Consider the following 16,069-nt stretch of genomic DNA (forward strand, 5'->3'; position numbering starts at 1 on the left):
GACGAGAGGCAAATACTAAATTATTCACAACTCAAGGTAAAGATTTATCGTCGTAATTTGTAAGTAATACATACTGCAATGCCGTCCAGTAGTGGTTGTAATTGCCTTGCAGAGAGATGAACAACATTAAAAAGTAAAAGTTACCGATGCACAGAGATCAGGGTCCTCTCCTCTCGTAGTTCATTACTGGCCAGACTACTATTTTTCTTCGTAGCAGGTAGTACATGTGTAGCCAGTAGTTGGTTTAAAACTGCCCTTGGGTGGTTGTAGGCAAATACAATTTATTGTCAAAGGAGAATCCTCCGTCCGAAAGAAGAATCTGGTTTTAACTACGGACAGAGAGATTTGAGACATTAAAATTATAAAATGTAGCCTTATTTTCTCCCTTAATCTGATAACTTTTGTATTTATGTGGGCTTCATGAAATGACACAAAATTCTTTATAAATAAAATGCATTTCAGGAATGAAGAAGGACGGGATCTGCTCGGGAAGAGGACGATGGATTTCAAAGTTTCATATTTAGGTACGTACCTACATTCATAAGTCTGGTTCGGAAAATAGATAAGTATTTTCCACCATAGTATTGATTTATTTTTAAGTAGTAGCCAAAGTCGGTAGCAATAAAGAGAGGGAAGAGTAATAATAATAAAATTGTAATTTATCTCTTTTTTCTCTTTCTCTCTATACATTCCATCACTTGGACTAATTTTGTGTTACCACCGGATATGCAGATGCTGGCCTAACTAATTCTTACTTCTCCGACCAAGATACGATCTCATCTCAATCATCTACACCAAACATCACGCCGACCAATGCCACACCCAAGACGAGGAGGTATAAAACTCAGTTGAGAGATTTTCTAGCTTCTTGCAGGTAATTTTTATGCTGCTGCTAACACGTTATGCGATATCTCTGCTTATGAATGGTGGTTAAAGTGCTTTGCTTAATATATCCTTTATTAAAATGGGAAATGGTAGAAAATTAGTCTTACAAAAAAGCTCATGCTGCATTTTTTGCTCGTAAAGTACAAACAGCTTAAATCGGGTGGCTTTAATTAATAGTCATTAAATTGTTGGAGACCTCAATGTCATGCAAATTTCAGATCGAAAAGAAAAATCGCCACTGTTCCCCCAGCCGAGTATCCCCACCACATCGCACCCACCCATCCTGCAGAGACTTCCGCTCTCCAGGTACAGATATTAAAATCCCTTTGAAAAAATTGATCCCCAAACTATCAAAATTCTAATTGAGACAATCTTTTTGCATCGTCAGGCTGCGTACTCCACCGCCGCCGCCGCTGCTGCCGCATACTCGACCACACCTCCATATGGTTGCACCCAACTATACAACAACTACGGTCATCCTGCAGCAGACTACGCCCCCCAGCAAAACTTTTACCACCCCACGAACCACTTTGAGACGAATCGCTACCTGGTAAAAAAATAAAAACCTATCTAAAAATAAAATTTTGAAATAAAATTTACATCTACTTTCTCCTAGGAAAACTCGCTCCTCTACCGCCCCTACTACCCAGACTATACGAACGCCTCCTCCTGGGGGTGTATCTACGACTCGGCCACAAGCACCACCACCACCCCGGCCTCTAATTGTACCCCCGAGTATAACAAGCAGCAAAATTACACCATTAACCACCAGCAGCACCTCGGCGACAAGAAGTCAGAGCTTAAATCATCCTCAGACTATCTCTCCCACTATACGAACGGCACCTCGGGCTCATCAAATTCCGATATGCCACGACAAACAGGTATTAATAACTAATTGAGTCGTCTTCTGACATAATTTGCATAATACACTTTCTACCATTTTCAGTCCTCATGTGGGCTCACCAATCCCATTCCTCTGGGCGACAGAACTCTAGTAATTCTTCTTCCTCCACATCCTCCTCCTCCGTCATCCAGCCCCACCATCATCACCAGTATGAGAAGAAATACTCGCTCCTTGACCCCTTGAAATCCTTAAGTGGCGTCATTTCAACGGTAGACCATCACCATCCGGGTCTCATATCCGGAGGGGACGAGTCTGCGGCCATCACAGCCAAGAGTTTGTACCTCCAGGGGTATTCCTCTGGGGCGGAAGAGGTATGGGCGGCGGCACACCACACCCACTCGTCTCACCACCCGCACACTCACCAGTGAGTGATTTGCTAAACGCAGTGCAATTTTTGTTTGTTTCTTACTTGTGTTGTTATTAATTTTAATGTGTGTGGATGGATGTCATCATTACCAACTAACTTAAATTTATTTAATCATCTACTAGTAACTGCTAAAGGAAATGAGCCGGAATATTTAATATTACGCACATTTAAATAACGGGACCGTTTTTTATAAATCTCACTAACTTTTTTTATAAAGCTTTAGCTGCCTGGTCACAAAATCACTATGTGTCATGTCATAATGTCATTTAGTTTAGTGTTTTAATCTTATAAGTACTGAGTTTAAATGGATGTTAGATAATTAATTGAAATTTTTCTTGCTAATTTTACAGCTCTTTGGGCTCAGCCATCGACTCATATCATCAACAAATAATGCCCAGCCATTCGGTCATATCGCCGGCAGTTCATCCCCAATCATCAAATCGGACAGAAGTCCTTTGTTGTCCATCTCTGAGGTTAATTTTTATGACCTTTTTTACTCTAATTTTTTAAAAATATTGTATTAAGTGAATTTTTTAAAAATTACAGGTGACCAACGCTCTACTAAATGATTGACTATTCCACCGAAGTTTTGACACGACAGAATAAAATCGAACGTTGAGTGTCACTACTTCGAGAATGACATTTTATGTATCACCCAATCTCGTCTCACCATCATCATTATTATCAACATACAATTTATAGTATTTCAAAATATTACCAAAAATCACAAATCTCAAGTTTTAATTAGTCAGCGTTCGTTCGTTGACTGTAATTATTTTGTAACTTGTAAAACTCAATTTAATTATGTATTCCTCTTGTTTACAAGTATTTACATTTTATCCACAATTTTCATAATGTATAAGCGATACGCATAATAATTCTCCGCGATGTTCTGTGATACTTTTTTCTTCAAGTCTAATTAATTAATTAATTAGTTTAATTATAGTTTAATTACCGGAGAAGAAAATATTTGTAATATATTGAATTAATACTTACGTGACATTCACACTACCAAATGGTTTCCTATAGAATTGATGTCACAATATATAAATAACTTTACTTTTGCATGATTTATGTAAATGAGACGTGTTCCCCACTCTTCGTAAGTAAGAAAAAGAAAGATGATGCTCTTCCACCCTGTTGGATTTTTAGAAAACCTTAACTTTATCAATTAATTACCTTCACTCTAAAGACACTCACATACAAAATAATATCGTCACTTCAGTGCACTAATGCAGTACATTTGTGGAAAAATAATTACTCTACATATCAGACACACATACCAAAAAATCAAACCAGGAGATATTTCAAAATCATGTAAATTATGAGATTTCCTAGTAATTCAGAATCTAAGTAACATTAAAATTACTTGCTATGAATGTAAATCAGTCAATCTAAATATTTGGAAAAAAGTTAAGAATTAATTCATCTCACTCAATTTATGTATCTTGACTAAAATTACATAGATAAATTTCCTGTTTAAAATGTGCACATTTTTCCAAGATTCGAAAACACTCCAAGTTGAGAAAGTGTTCGCCCCCGTAAAACCATACACCAAAAGTTGTTTGTGATTAATAGTCCAATAATTATTATGCTTCATTATTGCTCTGTTTTTAGACATAGATAAAACCTATTTAATAAGAAGTACTGTACTGTATACTCAAATCAAAACTGTGTGTTTGCTGACTAAAGTAAAGTAGCAAATATAAAATGGAAATGAAAAATCATAATAAATCGATAAATATGAAATGATTCCACGGACCGAATTCTCTAATGTTCATTGCTGCAAATCAATTTTTATTACCAGTTTACAATTTTTGACAAGAATTGTGTACAATTTGGATCATCTATCATTTCACAAATGCCAAATTAATGATAAGCCACACATCACCACACACCCAATTATTATCATTAATATTACAACATCGTATATCAATAGTTATAAGATGAGAATGCAAAAAATCATAAATATTATTAGATTACTATTTAAAATCATTCCTCATTAGGCATTATTTAGTTGAGAGGGTGGTATTTCATAGCGGACGTATGGTACTTCGACATCTTCCCCGTCCCTATCATTGCAACAAAGTTCGAATACAAGAGCCTTCACGTGCGGTTCGATGGGTCTCCTGGATACCTCCCTTACCACCTAAATAGATTATAAAGTTATATAATAAATATATTTTGTAATTAGGCTAAAAAACATGTTAATTAGTTAATTAATTAATTTAACTAGTTACCTGCACCAGCGGAGATTTTAATCGCTCCTCCCTCTTTTCCTTCTGCATAAAGAAAGAGTACAGCATACAGACGCCTTGACTCAACATGGTGATTTCAAGGTTGTAGCGATCCTTGAAATGGTCCAAAAATTCCTTCAGGGTCATCTCTCCCTGAACTTCAAATCGATCCCATAAAGTGAATTGCGTGTCGTGATATGTGAGCCTGGGGGCGGCGACCGGCTCACTAAATCCGAAAAATGGAAGAGCCAAATTCACAAAGCCGTTCTTGTACTTTTCAATGTTGGTTTCTCCCCCGACACGCTTGATGAGTTCCAAGCAGACGAGTCCCGACACGACAGAGGTTGTTGTGGCGATTGCAGGGATGATTTTCCCAGCAATCAGTTTCGATTTGAGACGATCAGCCAGCTCAATCGAGTAGTTGGTGGCTCTGGCGTTGGATGCAGCAACGATGAAGTCCATGTGAAGATTGGAGTCGTCATCCTTCTCAAATTCGATTGGAGTGATCTTCAGTCCCTGAAAAGGATAAATTGCAATGCGTAATAAATACATAATACAATGCATGAAGAATAAATATTAAGTTATAAAACATTTAGATCGTTAGTTTACCTGGAAATCTACACGGTTTTCCAAAGTAGTCTTCAACTCCTCCAAACGATCCGAATCAAGAGTTCCAGACTGTGACTGGGCTTCAGCTTCAGTTAAAGCGATCCGCACACCTGTCCTTGGCTGGAATACTGGAACCTATATACACCATAAACACAAAAGCATGTAAATAAATAAAACAATATACAATTTCACAATAATGAATTTTTAATTGTCTTCCTCACATGAACAGCAGCACCCATGTTACCAACAAGTGTCCTATCCCTAACTTGCGGAATTCCGTACATTTCTGCCCTCAAGTTGGCCCCAGCGAAGACAAAGTCTACACACAAGTCATCTTCAGTGCTGAAAGTCATTGCCTTCGGGCATCTCTTGGGGGCTGACCAAAACGGCTGTCCCGTGCTGGTCGTTTGGTCCGGGGGAAAGTTAAATAGCAACTGTTGGATTGTGTTGTTGAACGAATCCTCCCACAACAATCTTGCCCAGGTCACGCACCCTTGGAAATCTTTCGGTCGATCATCCATCAAGCACTTTTTAACTGATTCCAATATCTCTAACGGTTGACTACCCGGCAGCTTTAGGGTTCTCTCCAAATATCGGGGATCACTTAAAAATTGAGCCGCATTCTCCGCACTTTGTTTAAAGATTCCCTCAAACAAGTCTCGTGCCCATTGCAAAGTGTGTTCAATTGCGTTTGGAAAATTTTTCAGAGTACAGATTGGAATACTTTTTTCGGGCGGGTCTTGGCTCGAACTGTAGCTCTCTGTCATGTTGGGATTGACGACTTGCGTATTTCCTTTAGTTCCTAACGTTCCAGATTCCAGGAGAGGTTTCCGATAGTAGACACATCTACGGTCCATATAAATTCGGGCGTCGACATTGTCTAATGCGTTGGCCACTCCACTCAAATTTTCAAAGAAATCGTCATTGTACGTTGCTTCCGTTTCGGGACCGACTCTGTTGACATGGTGTTCGATGGTAATTCCGGGGTTCATTTCTAGCACAGCTTGTGCAGCGCAGACTGACTTGGCCTGACCGACGTCTTTGGGGCGGAAGAGAAATTGACGATTTAGGTTGGACCGCTCAATCAAGTCCATGTCAGTCACAAAAATTTTTCCCTTGTCACCACCACCGAGTCCCATCATTGCAAAATTTTTTAAGAGTTCGCATCCTAATTATACAAAAAATAAATCATTGTTACTAATTAGGAATCAATGTATTAGTCGAATTCATTGAGACTCATGAACAATAATTAACAATTAAAGTTTAGCTGGGGTACACGTACCGATTGCACCCGCTCCGACCACAAACCACTTTTCATCTCCTAAAGATTGTTGAAACTTTTTCCCAAAAACTGCAATCTGTCCATCGTACCGCGACCCGCTCCCCTGGAAATCTGTCTCGTCCAATGTACTCGTCAACGCACCGGTTTCACCATCAAACTCGAACGGAAGGCACTCAATTGAATCAAAGAACATCCATTGGAAGAGAGGGTGAAATTTTCCGCTCACAGATTTCATGACTTCTTGAGCCACGACGCCACCCACGAATCCATTCATAGGACAGACTTGTCCGGAGCAAATGAAGCTAAAAATCCGGGCAACTTTCACATTAAGCGTGACTTCCATCCTATTAGCCAAGTCGGTAGCTATCTTCACAAAATTGTCAGCATCCTCAGCGTTGTATGGACGAGGTCGGCGGCTGTATTGATTGACGAATGCATCCAAGGCTTGAAAGGCAATGTTGATCGTCTCGGTGTGGTCTAGCTTTCCCCAGTCTGCAATTATGTATTCTGGAGCGGCGATGGATTCCTCCAACCGTTTAAAGGACAATTTCTTCACCATTTTTACTTGAGTGACGACTCCCCCTCGAATATAGTCCGTCATTCCTACAAGTAATTAATAAATCAAATAATTAGCATTTACTTAGAAAACAATAATTATTTTTGTTAAATTTTAAAGTAAAATTTTCTCACCTCTCGTATCAAACTTTAGTTTAAAAGTGTACGGGCCTGTCACCTCGATCTGGATGGGAGCATGATCATTAAGTTCAGTCATGCCTTGAACTTCGGAAAACTTGACAAAATCTCCGTCTTCCAATCCATGTCGGCTTTCGTCGAGACACGTGACCACCCCTTGTTCTTCCTTGGTCACGCCAGCAATCAGTGTCGTCACAGGATTCTCACCGTTGACATCAAGCACGCTGAAGTCTGGGCCAAAGTCGCAAAAAATTCTTGAGAAAAGTCCCTTTGTTTCAGCCAAGATGAAAGAAACCCCATTGTCGTGACACCAGTTTCCAATTTCGAGCAAGTTGGAAACTCCGCTACTCTCGGTGACGACGACCGTGCTGTATTTTTCTTTTCCTATGAGTTCCGGAGTTAGTGGTTCCTTCGAAGTGAGAACTGATACATAAGGATTCAGTTCGCTTAAATGTTTGAGACATTGTTCTGCCCGGTTCTTCCCAATGTCGGCTTTTCTCAAATAAAACTGAGAACTTAGATCATCCCAGGTTGTAGTGGTGGCATCTTGCAAAGTGACAGACTTGACTCCAGAGAGAATCACATTTTTAGCCACTTCCACTCCCAGTCCGCCCAGTCCAGAGATTAAGATATTTGACGCCGCCATCCGTGCCATAGCTTCTTTTCCGAGGACATAGAGTTGTCTGGAATACAGATTTTCGTCGATCCCTGCTCCGTTCGCCATTGCTGCTCCGTTGTTATTAGCGGACGATCCGTTAGTGGCAACGTTATTCATTTCAACAGGTGCTGCAGACGGTAAGGTCCCCGGGCTATTGTCTCCTACCACCGACGAGGCTGAATTTGAACAACTTCCTCCTGCGGCACTCAATCTAGGCTTCTTGCTAGGCTGAAATTGTGCAAAGGAGAATTTCAATTAAAATTAAGCATTGATATTTCAAGTCACAAGAAAACAATATGTCATTATATTTTATAAATAGCTTTCACTATTTATCGTCATAAAATTTGTCTGCAATTTAAAACAATCCGATCAGGATAGATTTTGTAATCTTACAAAATATTTTTAGGAGACTCAATTTTGTAAAACGGTATATTGAATAATTCATTCATGACTCACCGGAGAGGCAGGGTTTAATAATGATGGTTCAACAGTGGACATGGACGCGGATGCAGGCCCGCTCGAAGGTGAACTGGTGGGGAGCTCGAAAGCCTGAAAAAAAATCAAAAGTCAAAAAAGGTCAAACATATCGCTAACTAACTAACTTACAAGTGTTGATAAATGTCCAATCATGATACACAATGATGATCTAATACTTATCAATTTTATCTATTCTTCCCTTTCAAAAATATTAAATCAAAAATTCTAAAAGTCGAGCAATCGTCAATCGTGTCGCGACACCAACTACTACTTTTACTAATACTTTTTTTGCTGTCGTGAGAACGAAATATTTACCATAATTTAAATCCTATAAGATCTCACTAAATGATATTTGCTTTCAACATCCTCCGTCAGCAAACCAAAACTGAATTCCTAAATCAACTTTCGTCCCTCATTAAAATCTTGTATCTATTCAAATTAACGATGCAAATCTTCCATCTACATCTTCACATAAATCACCTCACAATGCATTTAAAAAGAACGAAATACCTCACCTTTCAATGATTAGAAGGAGCACGTAAATGCAAATTATTATCCAATTGTTTCCCTTGTCTCGGTCGTCCTTTCAGATCGATTTCCTCTCCTTGTTCTTGCGTCGTCGTTCCGGATTGCACAAGCCGGTTGCAAAATCTCCCCCAAACTAGTGAAACAACACGCAAATTTTTAGTAAATTAATATTCACCACTCACACGAAACTGTAGACTGTGAAAGACCAAGTCGAAAAAACAGAATGATTCACTCTGACAAACGTTTCCTCCTCTCTCCCACCACCACGAACCAAAATGAGCATGACATGATGACTTGCAAAAATCTTGGGTGAAATTTTCCACACAATTTTTTAAGTTCAAAATTTACCTTACCTTGAAACCAGTCGCTTATCGAGGATTATTCAAAACCGTTTCGACTATTAAAAGTGGAGGCAGGCAACCGTCTTTTTGGTTTCTTTTTCTGATGGATGAACTCTTCCGTCCGTCTGCTGGTAGTAACAAGTAGAATACAAAGGGAATTGATCTCTGTGAGAGTGTAGCAAGTATAGGAAGTGGATGATTTTCACCGATATATTTGCCTCCGCCTGGTGCACCTCACCTCCGATAGTTGGCATGCGGCACGGGCTCAACCCTATACAACCAGCCATGTCTCAATATTTCTTAAAATATTAAGATTCCTGAATTTCTTATTTTAATTAAAAATAAAATAGTTACTGATGATTTCTCAGCTTTTATTGCCAAAGATGATTTTCAGTGTGTCATTAAAATATTGGGAAAATGAGGTTCAATTCTAATCTTTTCTGAAGGCTATTTTTTGCCTATTTAAACATTGTCTCATCTCATTTTACCTTATCAACTTAAAGCTTCGTTAACTTACGGGAAGAACCGGGGATAAAAAAAAAGTTAAGAAGGTTGACAAGAAACTTGGCTCGGCAGAATACAATGCCTACTTTTTGTTAGAAGAAGGAAGGAGAATCTCTCATCCCCTCTTTTAACGTAACTGTAAAACTGTATTCTGTTGTTAGTCGTTCTTTACAGTTTCCTATTTTGGTTTTCAGCATGGTTGTGAATGGGACTCATTGAACTTTGGAGGCGTAAAGAAATGCATAATCGGACGGATGAATGTTATAACTCACAAGGAGAATTTTAGTTTTCTTTCCGGGCAATCAGTTGTTCATCGTAGTTTGTATTTGTACATAGTTAATAAACTGTTAGGATATAATGAATCTCATTTAGCTGTATATCTTGAGCAATTTAATCATGTCAAGTTGTAAAGATGAGACTTTCTTGATAAGTAAGGAGACCTCGCCAATCTGGAATTCCACCCATTTCCAGTCCCCATTTCGGGAGAAAGTTGATAAAATCGTGAGAGAAAGTCGCCTCTTTCAACTAAAGACTGAGAAATGCAACGTCCAGCGAATAAAAAGAGTTTGGGAATCTGATACTGTTACTAAATTAGTGGAGGAATGTAAGCTCGTTAAATATCAATATTATTATCATCCACTTTGATGTAATGTATTTCATTTAGGGAAAAATATAATATCTTCTCAGCAAGATTTACGGTTTTCAAAGAATGTCGAAATCTCAAACAAATTGAGACAAGAAGGGAATGAGTTTTACAAGAAAAAAAATTTCAGAAGAGCTCAGAAGGGATTCACATTATCGCTATGTTTTGCCCCAGTGGGAAGCAAGGAACAAGTTTTAGCATATTCTAATAGGTATACATTCATGCTAACTACATATTTGCACATCCAGCCAGATTTGTGAACAAATTAGTTATTTAATTTCATTGTAGATCTGCATCGTTTATGGAAATGAGCGACAAGGAAGGCTGTCTCTCCGATATTGACAAAGCTCTTGAAATTATGGAAAATTCAAGCTTAGGAGATTTGCAGTCGGTAAAGGCAAAACTGATGGAGAGGAGGGCACGATGTGACAAAATGCTAAACAATGATGACCACCGTGGTCAATTTAATGCTAAACAACTCCGTGAATTCTTCTCTCTGCAAAATCCCTCAAAAATTATTGAAGCTGCTGAACAATTTGTAGAAATACAGGTATGCATAAACAAGGTCCCAAAAAATGGGAAGTCTTAGTGAGGCAGTGCAATCACAACAAAAATTAGATTTGCAGAATTTTTGCATCACCGCTCTTGGTAACATTTTATACTGGAAGTATTAATCACATAGAATACTTCGTCCCCCTCAAAGGTGATTTGAGAAATACAGAATATACATATATATGAAATTATAGATTTGCAATTTTTAAGCAATTTTATAGGTCACAATTGTTAATCCATTATACCTATATTTGATCTCAGTTAATTTAGCACACTTCTCGTCCATTAAATATGTCTATGTACGTCATGTGTAGTACGAAACTGCCCTGAATTCTCCAGTTAAGATTTAAGAATTCATGCGGATGCAAAGAAAATTCACAATTATTCCAGCAAAAATGGTACCGAGAGCGGTGATGCAAAAATTCTGCAATCTAATTTTAGTTGTGATTGCACTGCCTCACTAAGACTTCCCATTTTTTGGGACCTTGTTTATTTAAAACTTGTAATTGGTTGTCAACGACATTTTTGCACTACACCACCGCCATTACATTTACATCAGAGTAATTTTAGTAAATTTTTAGTTTTCAAAATTGAATATCGTGGTCATTTTTTAACCGATTTCGGTCAACTTGGTCTTAAAATGTTCAGAACGAGTTGGTGTAACCTTTTTGCAATTGCTTAGGATTATGTTATGCTCCAAAATGGAATAATGGATAGAAACGTGCCTACGAGTGAAAATTTTTGCACATTTTGGGGCATAACTCGGGTCAAAATCAAAAAATCGCTAAGTCGACTTGCACATCGTTTCTAAATTCCGTAACAATGATCTGGGCCCAAATTTCATCGAAATCGGTTCAGAAATGGCCGAGAAATAGAATTATTTCACTTTTTTTGGGTGGGGTAAATGCATACTTAGTAAATTTTTTTCGTTGTTAGGTATTTGCCTCACTAAGAAAAGCTATTTGAAGTTGTATGTAAAATTCAACAAGACATATTTTCAGGACCAACCTGGCCGCGGAAGACACGTCGTTGTTACACAAGATGTAAATCCAGGAACGACTATCATTTTAGAACAACCTTACAGCAAAGTTCTAATCAAACAGTTGCAATGGGAAATAGAATTTTGTCATTTTTGCTTTAAAAATATTTCCAATTCACCATCTGTATCTTGTGGAGGTTGCGTTTTTGTGAGTTTTATAAAAATTTAACTACACATATATGAAGCACACTTCTTAACTTGACTATTTATATGACCTATTCTGCAGGCCATTTACTGCAATTACAACTGTCTTCTCCTGGATTCTGCTCTTCACAACTTTTATGAATGCAAAATTACCCCATATTTGCATCAATTGCAACTTAAACGACTTGTTCACCTCGCATTTCGGACATTAATCAAGATGGGACCTAAAAAGCTGTATCAATTTTGGAAGAAATCGCCACTGAGTCATCCTCATGCAATTTTAGGATTTGACTCTGACGGAAAGTACTTATCCTCCTCCTACTATCCCATCAACTGTTTAATCTACCATGATGATGCTCTTCACGAGGACGAATTACTTCAGTATTGCACCGATTCTATCCTTCTAGTCCAACTTTTAGATGATAAAACGGATTTTTTCAATTCCGTTCCATACGATGATGAAGATGATAAAGAGGAAGTCACGAATCTCAAACATTTTGCTGCATCGATTCTTCTCCTGAGTCAAATGTCGTTTCCATGCAATGCCCACTCCATTAGCGCCCTCCAGCTTCCCAACATTCTAGATCCCTCCGCTGACGACATTGTGACCGCTTCCACTCTAGATTTTGGTGCCGGGGCATTTGCTCTGTTATCAATGGTATATACATTTTTAGCCCGAGTCAGGGCTTATGGAACCGTCATGTCCGTCCGTCTGTCTGTCCGGCACGATAGAGCCAAAACGGCTGAACCGATTGACTTGAAATTTTTACTATGTCCATATTTGACAAAGTTAGGAAACGAGTTCGAAGATGGGCGAAATCGGTCAAGTGGTTGACCGGTGGGGGTCATCGGAGTGGGTGGGGTATTATGCACCAAAATTTCAAAATTGTCGTAGAAAGCTGAAATTTGGTACAGAGGTTGCTAATGGCTCCTAATAGAAAAAAATAACTTCAGGTTGGAAAAATTTTCATCTTGAGATACCCTAGGGGGTGACCCATACGGATTTTTCAAAATCGTCATATCAAGCTGAAATTTGGTACACGGGTTGTGTGTAGGTCTTAATGGAAGAATATGAAATGAAATTGGTAAAATTTTTATCTGGAGCGACCCTATGGGGTGACCCATACCGATATAGAAAGTGGTTTAAAAAGATGAAATCCAACACGGTGATACCGTGTTGGCTTCGCATGAAATAATATGAAGTTCAAAGTTTGCAAAATGCAACCAGAGTGATCCTGGGGGATCCATACCGTTTTAAAAAGTTGTTATTTTCGTCTGAAATTTGGTATGAAGACCAAAAACCACTTCTGGACTATATGCAGCTTTAGTATGTAGGTCAATTGAGATAAGAATTTAGAAGAGGACTCGGACGTATCGAGTCACGGACTCTGTCCCTGACTCGGGCTATATGGAGTCTGCACTGTAGGTTTTTAATCATATATAAAAATTCAAACCTAATTTAATTTTGTTATGTAGATAAACCACTCTTGCGATCCAAACGTGGTTAGGATTAACTTGGAGCACGGTCTCAACGCTGTCTTCACTATTAAGGAACTCAAGGCTGGGGATGAAGTACTAGACAATTACGGGGTACATTTTGCCCTTCAGGACCACGCCCACAGGTCAAATCATCTCTTAAATTACTACCACTTCTCTTGCGATTGTCTCCCATGCAAATATAAATGGCCGAAAATGGATATCTTACAAACTCTGGAGAGTCGCTTCTTATGCCAAAATTGTTCCAGACAGTTCAGCAAGTTGTCCGACATTTACAATAAAAAGTCATTTCAAGACTGCATCCTCGACAAGGGGAAGAATTGGTGTAAAAAATGTGGTCAAACTTATGACATTAATCTTCTACAGAAAAATCTTCAAGCCAAAACAGACCAATTTCACGACGCATATGATCTCCTCCTACAAAATAAACCAAAGGAATGTATCCCACCGTTAGTAGAATGCTTATCTTACATAGAATCTCATATCGTTCCACCCTGCATTACGGCTAATTTTATCCAAGAGACATTTAAGCAATCGTTAAATATGTTGGCAATAAATTATAGACAATAATACAAATCTCTGGGGTAATAATATGTATACTTCAGTCATTTATTTGATGTAAATATGGTCAGTCAGTCGTTACGTTATATCAGTTATATCGTATGACTCGGCAGCATTCTTGCCACTATAAATCGCGTCATTTACACTAACTCCGTCCTGAAAAGGATATATAAATTCAATTAATAGTAATTAACTAACAAACCAAAATTAGCAATCTCAATTTTAATTTTGAACTTACATAAGAAGCACCTGCAAGTGTCAATGGTAGATTCGCTGCTTTAATATATCTTCTCACTGCGTCCACCTTTTCATAATGACCGACCGTATATTGTGGAATGCAATTCCTCAACACTTCCATATAATGATCATCTGGAGGTCTCTCAATTTTCAACGTGGTTTTCAAAAATCCCATTATCGTCTCGATATCATGTTCTTCATCCGGACTAGGTTTACTCATAACGGTCAAAATCTGTCTGTCCCCTTGAGGGAATGTACAGGTATCGAAAACAACGCCTAGAAGCCCCTGGGTTGATTTCTCCACTGACGAGACAAGGAATCCAAACGCTTCATAATTCAAAACATCTTGGCCCTTATACATCAAATTGGTAACTTGAATATCTGTGGATTCCATCGTGTCGAACACTTTCCATAGCGAGGGATGGGATGGTTTTGACCTCCTAATTATCCTCCCCAACTCAATACTTGGCACTGTGCTGATCAAATGATCGCACAGTATCATTTCCGTCGCTTTCTGTTCACAATCGGGGAAATATTCTACTTCGATGACTCCAGGCTTAGATCGATCCCCCAGCCGAACGCTTTTGACTTGACAGTTTTTCATAATATTAATGTTGGGGTAGCGTTTTAACTCGTCTTCGATAGCCCAGGGGAGTAGTTGGAGTCCATTCTCAAGCGTCCACACCGACCAGTTTTGTCGCAGAGACGCTAAAGCAATATTCGAATATCCGACATTAACGACGTCGTTATCGTGTTTTGAGCTAATTCGACTAAATGCGAGGCCAAGGAAGGCGGAACCGTATTTCTGCTCGAATTCGAACAAGTTTTTCATGAGGAATTTTACAGAGATTTGTCTTGCGTCCCCTATTAATAGACACACAAATTTTAACTAATTATTGAATTTCTAACCAATAATGTTTCCGATAATCTCACCTCCACAAATTCCTCTAATTATAGGATCAATTATATAATTAGCGATATCTAATCCAAATCTTCTCCGTACAAAGTTGTGAATAGAATCATCTTCTAATTTCTGCAATTACATACATCAGGTTTGCAATTACAGTTTTACTAAATTCCAAATCACATTTATCATTTAATTAGCACCTAGTTTACCTTACCCTTCTCCACTTGAATACATCTCTAAATGCGGCAAAAATGAGGGGCTTATCAAACGGGGGAACAGTTCGGAACAGCACGGAGAAATCTGAAGGTAACTTGACTAGTTTTTCTTTATGGAAAATGAATCTCGTCTTCGAAACGGGGTGATCTTTTGTGATAAAATGGACTTGTTCGGATAATCCCAGCTCTTCGACGAGATCCAATGTATTCATGCCAGACTCGGCGTGAGGGCGCATGGTTCTCGGGCCTGGCATAAAATTAAAAACATTTTTAACCCGTCTCAAAAAATCTAATTGATGATTCCAGCATTATAAAATAACAATTTGTATTTTTAAATCACCCATCTCATAATGAAAACTATCGCTCCCATCTGTACGAGAAATAGTCTTGATCCACCCACCACATCTTGACGATTTCTCGAAAATTACAGCCTTTATCCCGTCGCCAAACTTTTTACGGAGATAGAACGCTGTCGATAAGCCGGAAATTCCACCACCCAAGATACCAATCACTTTCTGACCCGAAGGCATTATGCCGATTATAATTAAATTGTACAAGGTCAAGTTCAAAGTCTAATTAATAATTAACTATACATAAAGTGAACGAGTTATGTACTGTGCGGGTGGAGCTTAAACCTACGGCCTCCTGAAGTACCTTGTGCTGAGACTAGGGTTTCTCGTGAGTTTAGCTCCATTCGCACAGCACATAACTAACTCACTTCAAGTATAACTACAAACTAATTGCAAACATGTTATTATTGACATTCTGAAAATCTCAAGTAAATCTCAA

At 38.5% G+C, this 16,069-nt stretch overlaps 4 protein-coding genes across 9 annotated transcripts in view; 2 read left to right on the top strand and 2 right to left on the bottom strand.

Annotated features, from left to right (window-relative positions):
* The window catches only part of LOC110859876 (aryl hydrocarbon receptor protein 1), a 38,313-nt gene extending 34,403 nt beyond the window's left edge, over positions 1 to 3,910 (top strand). For 2 of the 4 annotated variants that reach the window (XM_035859841.1, XM_022108899.2), the window contains exons 15-22: positions 463 to 524; positions 733 to 874; positions 1,104 to 1,191; positions 1,274 to 1,435; positions 1,502 to 1,766; positions 1,832 to 2,153; positions 2,507 to 2,629; positions 2,703 to 3,910. In XM_035859841.1, the coding sequence (XP_035715734.1) occupies positions 463 to 524; positions 733 to 874; positions 1,104 to 1,191; positions 1,274 to 1,435; positions 1,502 to 1,766; positions 1,832 to 2,153; positions 2,507 to 2,629; positions 2,703 to 2,706 (1,168 nt within the window). In that variant the 3' untranslated portion in view covers positions 2,707 to 3,910. The remainder of the gene's footprint in view (positions 1 to 462; positions 525 to 732; positions 875 to 1,103; positions 1,192 to 1,273; positions 1,436 to 1,501; positions 1,767 to 1,831; positions 2,154 to 2,506; positions 2,630 to 2,702) is intronic. The other 2 variants (XM_035859842.1, XM_035859843.1) reach the window with 2 other exon arrangements.
* Positions 3,911 to 3,930: 20 nt separating this feature from the next.
* Positions 3,931 to 9,154, bottom strand: LOC110859740 (ubiquitin-like modifier-activating enzyme 1). 3 transcript variants are annotated; one of them, XM_022108720.2, is made up of 9 exons: positions 8,994 to 9,154; positions 8,628 to 8,773; positions 8,092 to 8,184; positions 6,975 to 7,863; positions 6,285 to 6,887; positions 5,224 to 6,170; positions 5,003 to 5,137; positions 4,397 to 4,909; positions 3,931 to 4,305 (listed from the first exon to the last, which is right to left on the bottom strand). In XM_022108720.2, exons 3-9 carry the CDS (start codon positions 8,131 to 8,133, stop codon positions 4,159 to 4,161), a joined length of 3,276 nt encoding a protein of 1,091 aa, XP_021964412.1. In that variant the 5' UTR covers positions 8,134 to 8,184; positions 8,628 to 8,773; positions 8,994 to 9,154; the 3' UTR covers positions 3,931 to 4,158. The 3 variants fall into 3 exon arrangements, with proteins under 3 accessions (XP_021964412.1, XP_035715731.1, XP_021964411.1); XM_035859838.1 differs by lacking the exons at positions 8,628 to 8,773; positions 8,994 to 9,154 and adding an exon at positions 8,428 to 8,482; XM_022108719.2 differs by lacking the exons at positions 8,628 to 8,773; positions 8,994 to 9,154 and adding an exon at positions 8,242 to 8,402.
* Positions 9,155 to 9,762: 608 nt separating this feature from the next.
* Positions 9,763 to 13,951, top strand: LOC110860014 (SET and MYND domain-containing protein 4). The gene is made up of 6 exons (XM_022109059.2): positions 9,763 to 10,089; positions 10,150 to 10,339; positions 10,417 to 10,678; positions 11,682 to 11,867; positions 11,946 to 12,521; positions 13,340 to 13,951. Exons 1-6 carry the CDS (start codon positions 9,882 to 9,884, stop codon positions 13,928 to 13,930), a joined length of 2,013 nt encoding a protein of 670 aa, XP_021964751.1. The 5' UTR covers positions 9,763 to 9,881; the 3' UTR covers positions 13,931 to 13,951.
* LOC110860015 (protoporphyrinogen oxidase) lies at positions 13,941 to 16,009 on the bottom strand. Its single transcript, XM_022109060.2, has 5 exons — positions 15,621 to 16,009; positions 15,280 to 15,527; positions 15,092 to 15,191; positions 14,160 to 15,022; positions 13,941 to 14,077 (listed from the first exon to the last, which is right to left on the bottom strand). Exons 1-5 carry the CDS (start codon positions 15,808 to 15,810, stop codon positions 14,000 to 14,002), a joined length of 1,479 nt encoding a protein of 492 aa, XP_021964752.1. The 5' UTR covers positions 15,811 to 16,009; the 3' UTR covers positions 13,941 to 13,999.
* Positions 16,010 to 16,069: the final 60 nt, after the last annotated feature.

Source organism: Folsomia candida, unplaced genomic scaffold (assembly GCF_002217175.1).
Source record: "Folsomia candida strain VU population unplaced genomic scaffold, ASM221717v1 Fcan01_Sc028, whole genome shotgun sequence".
Taxonomy (NCBI): domain Eukaryota; kingdom Metazoa; phylum Arthropoda; class Collembola; order Entomobryomorpha; family Isotomidae; genus Folsomia; species Folsomia candida.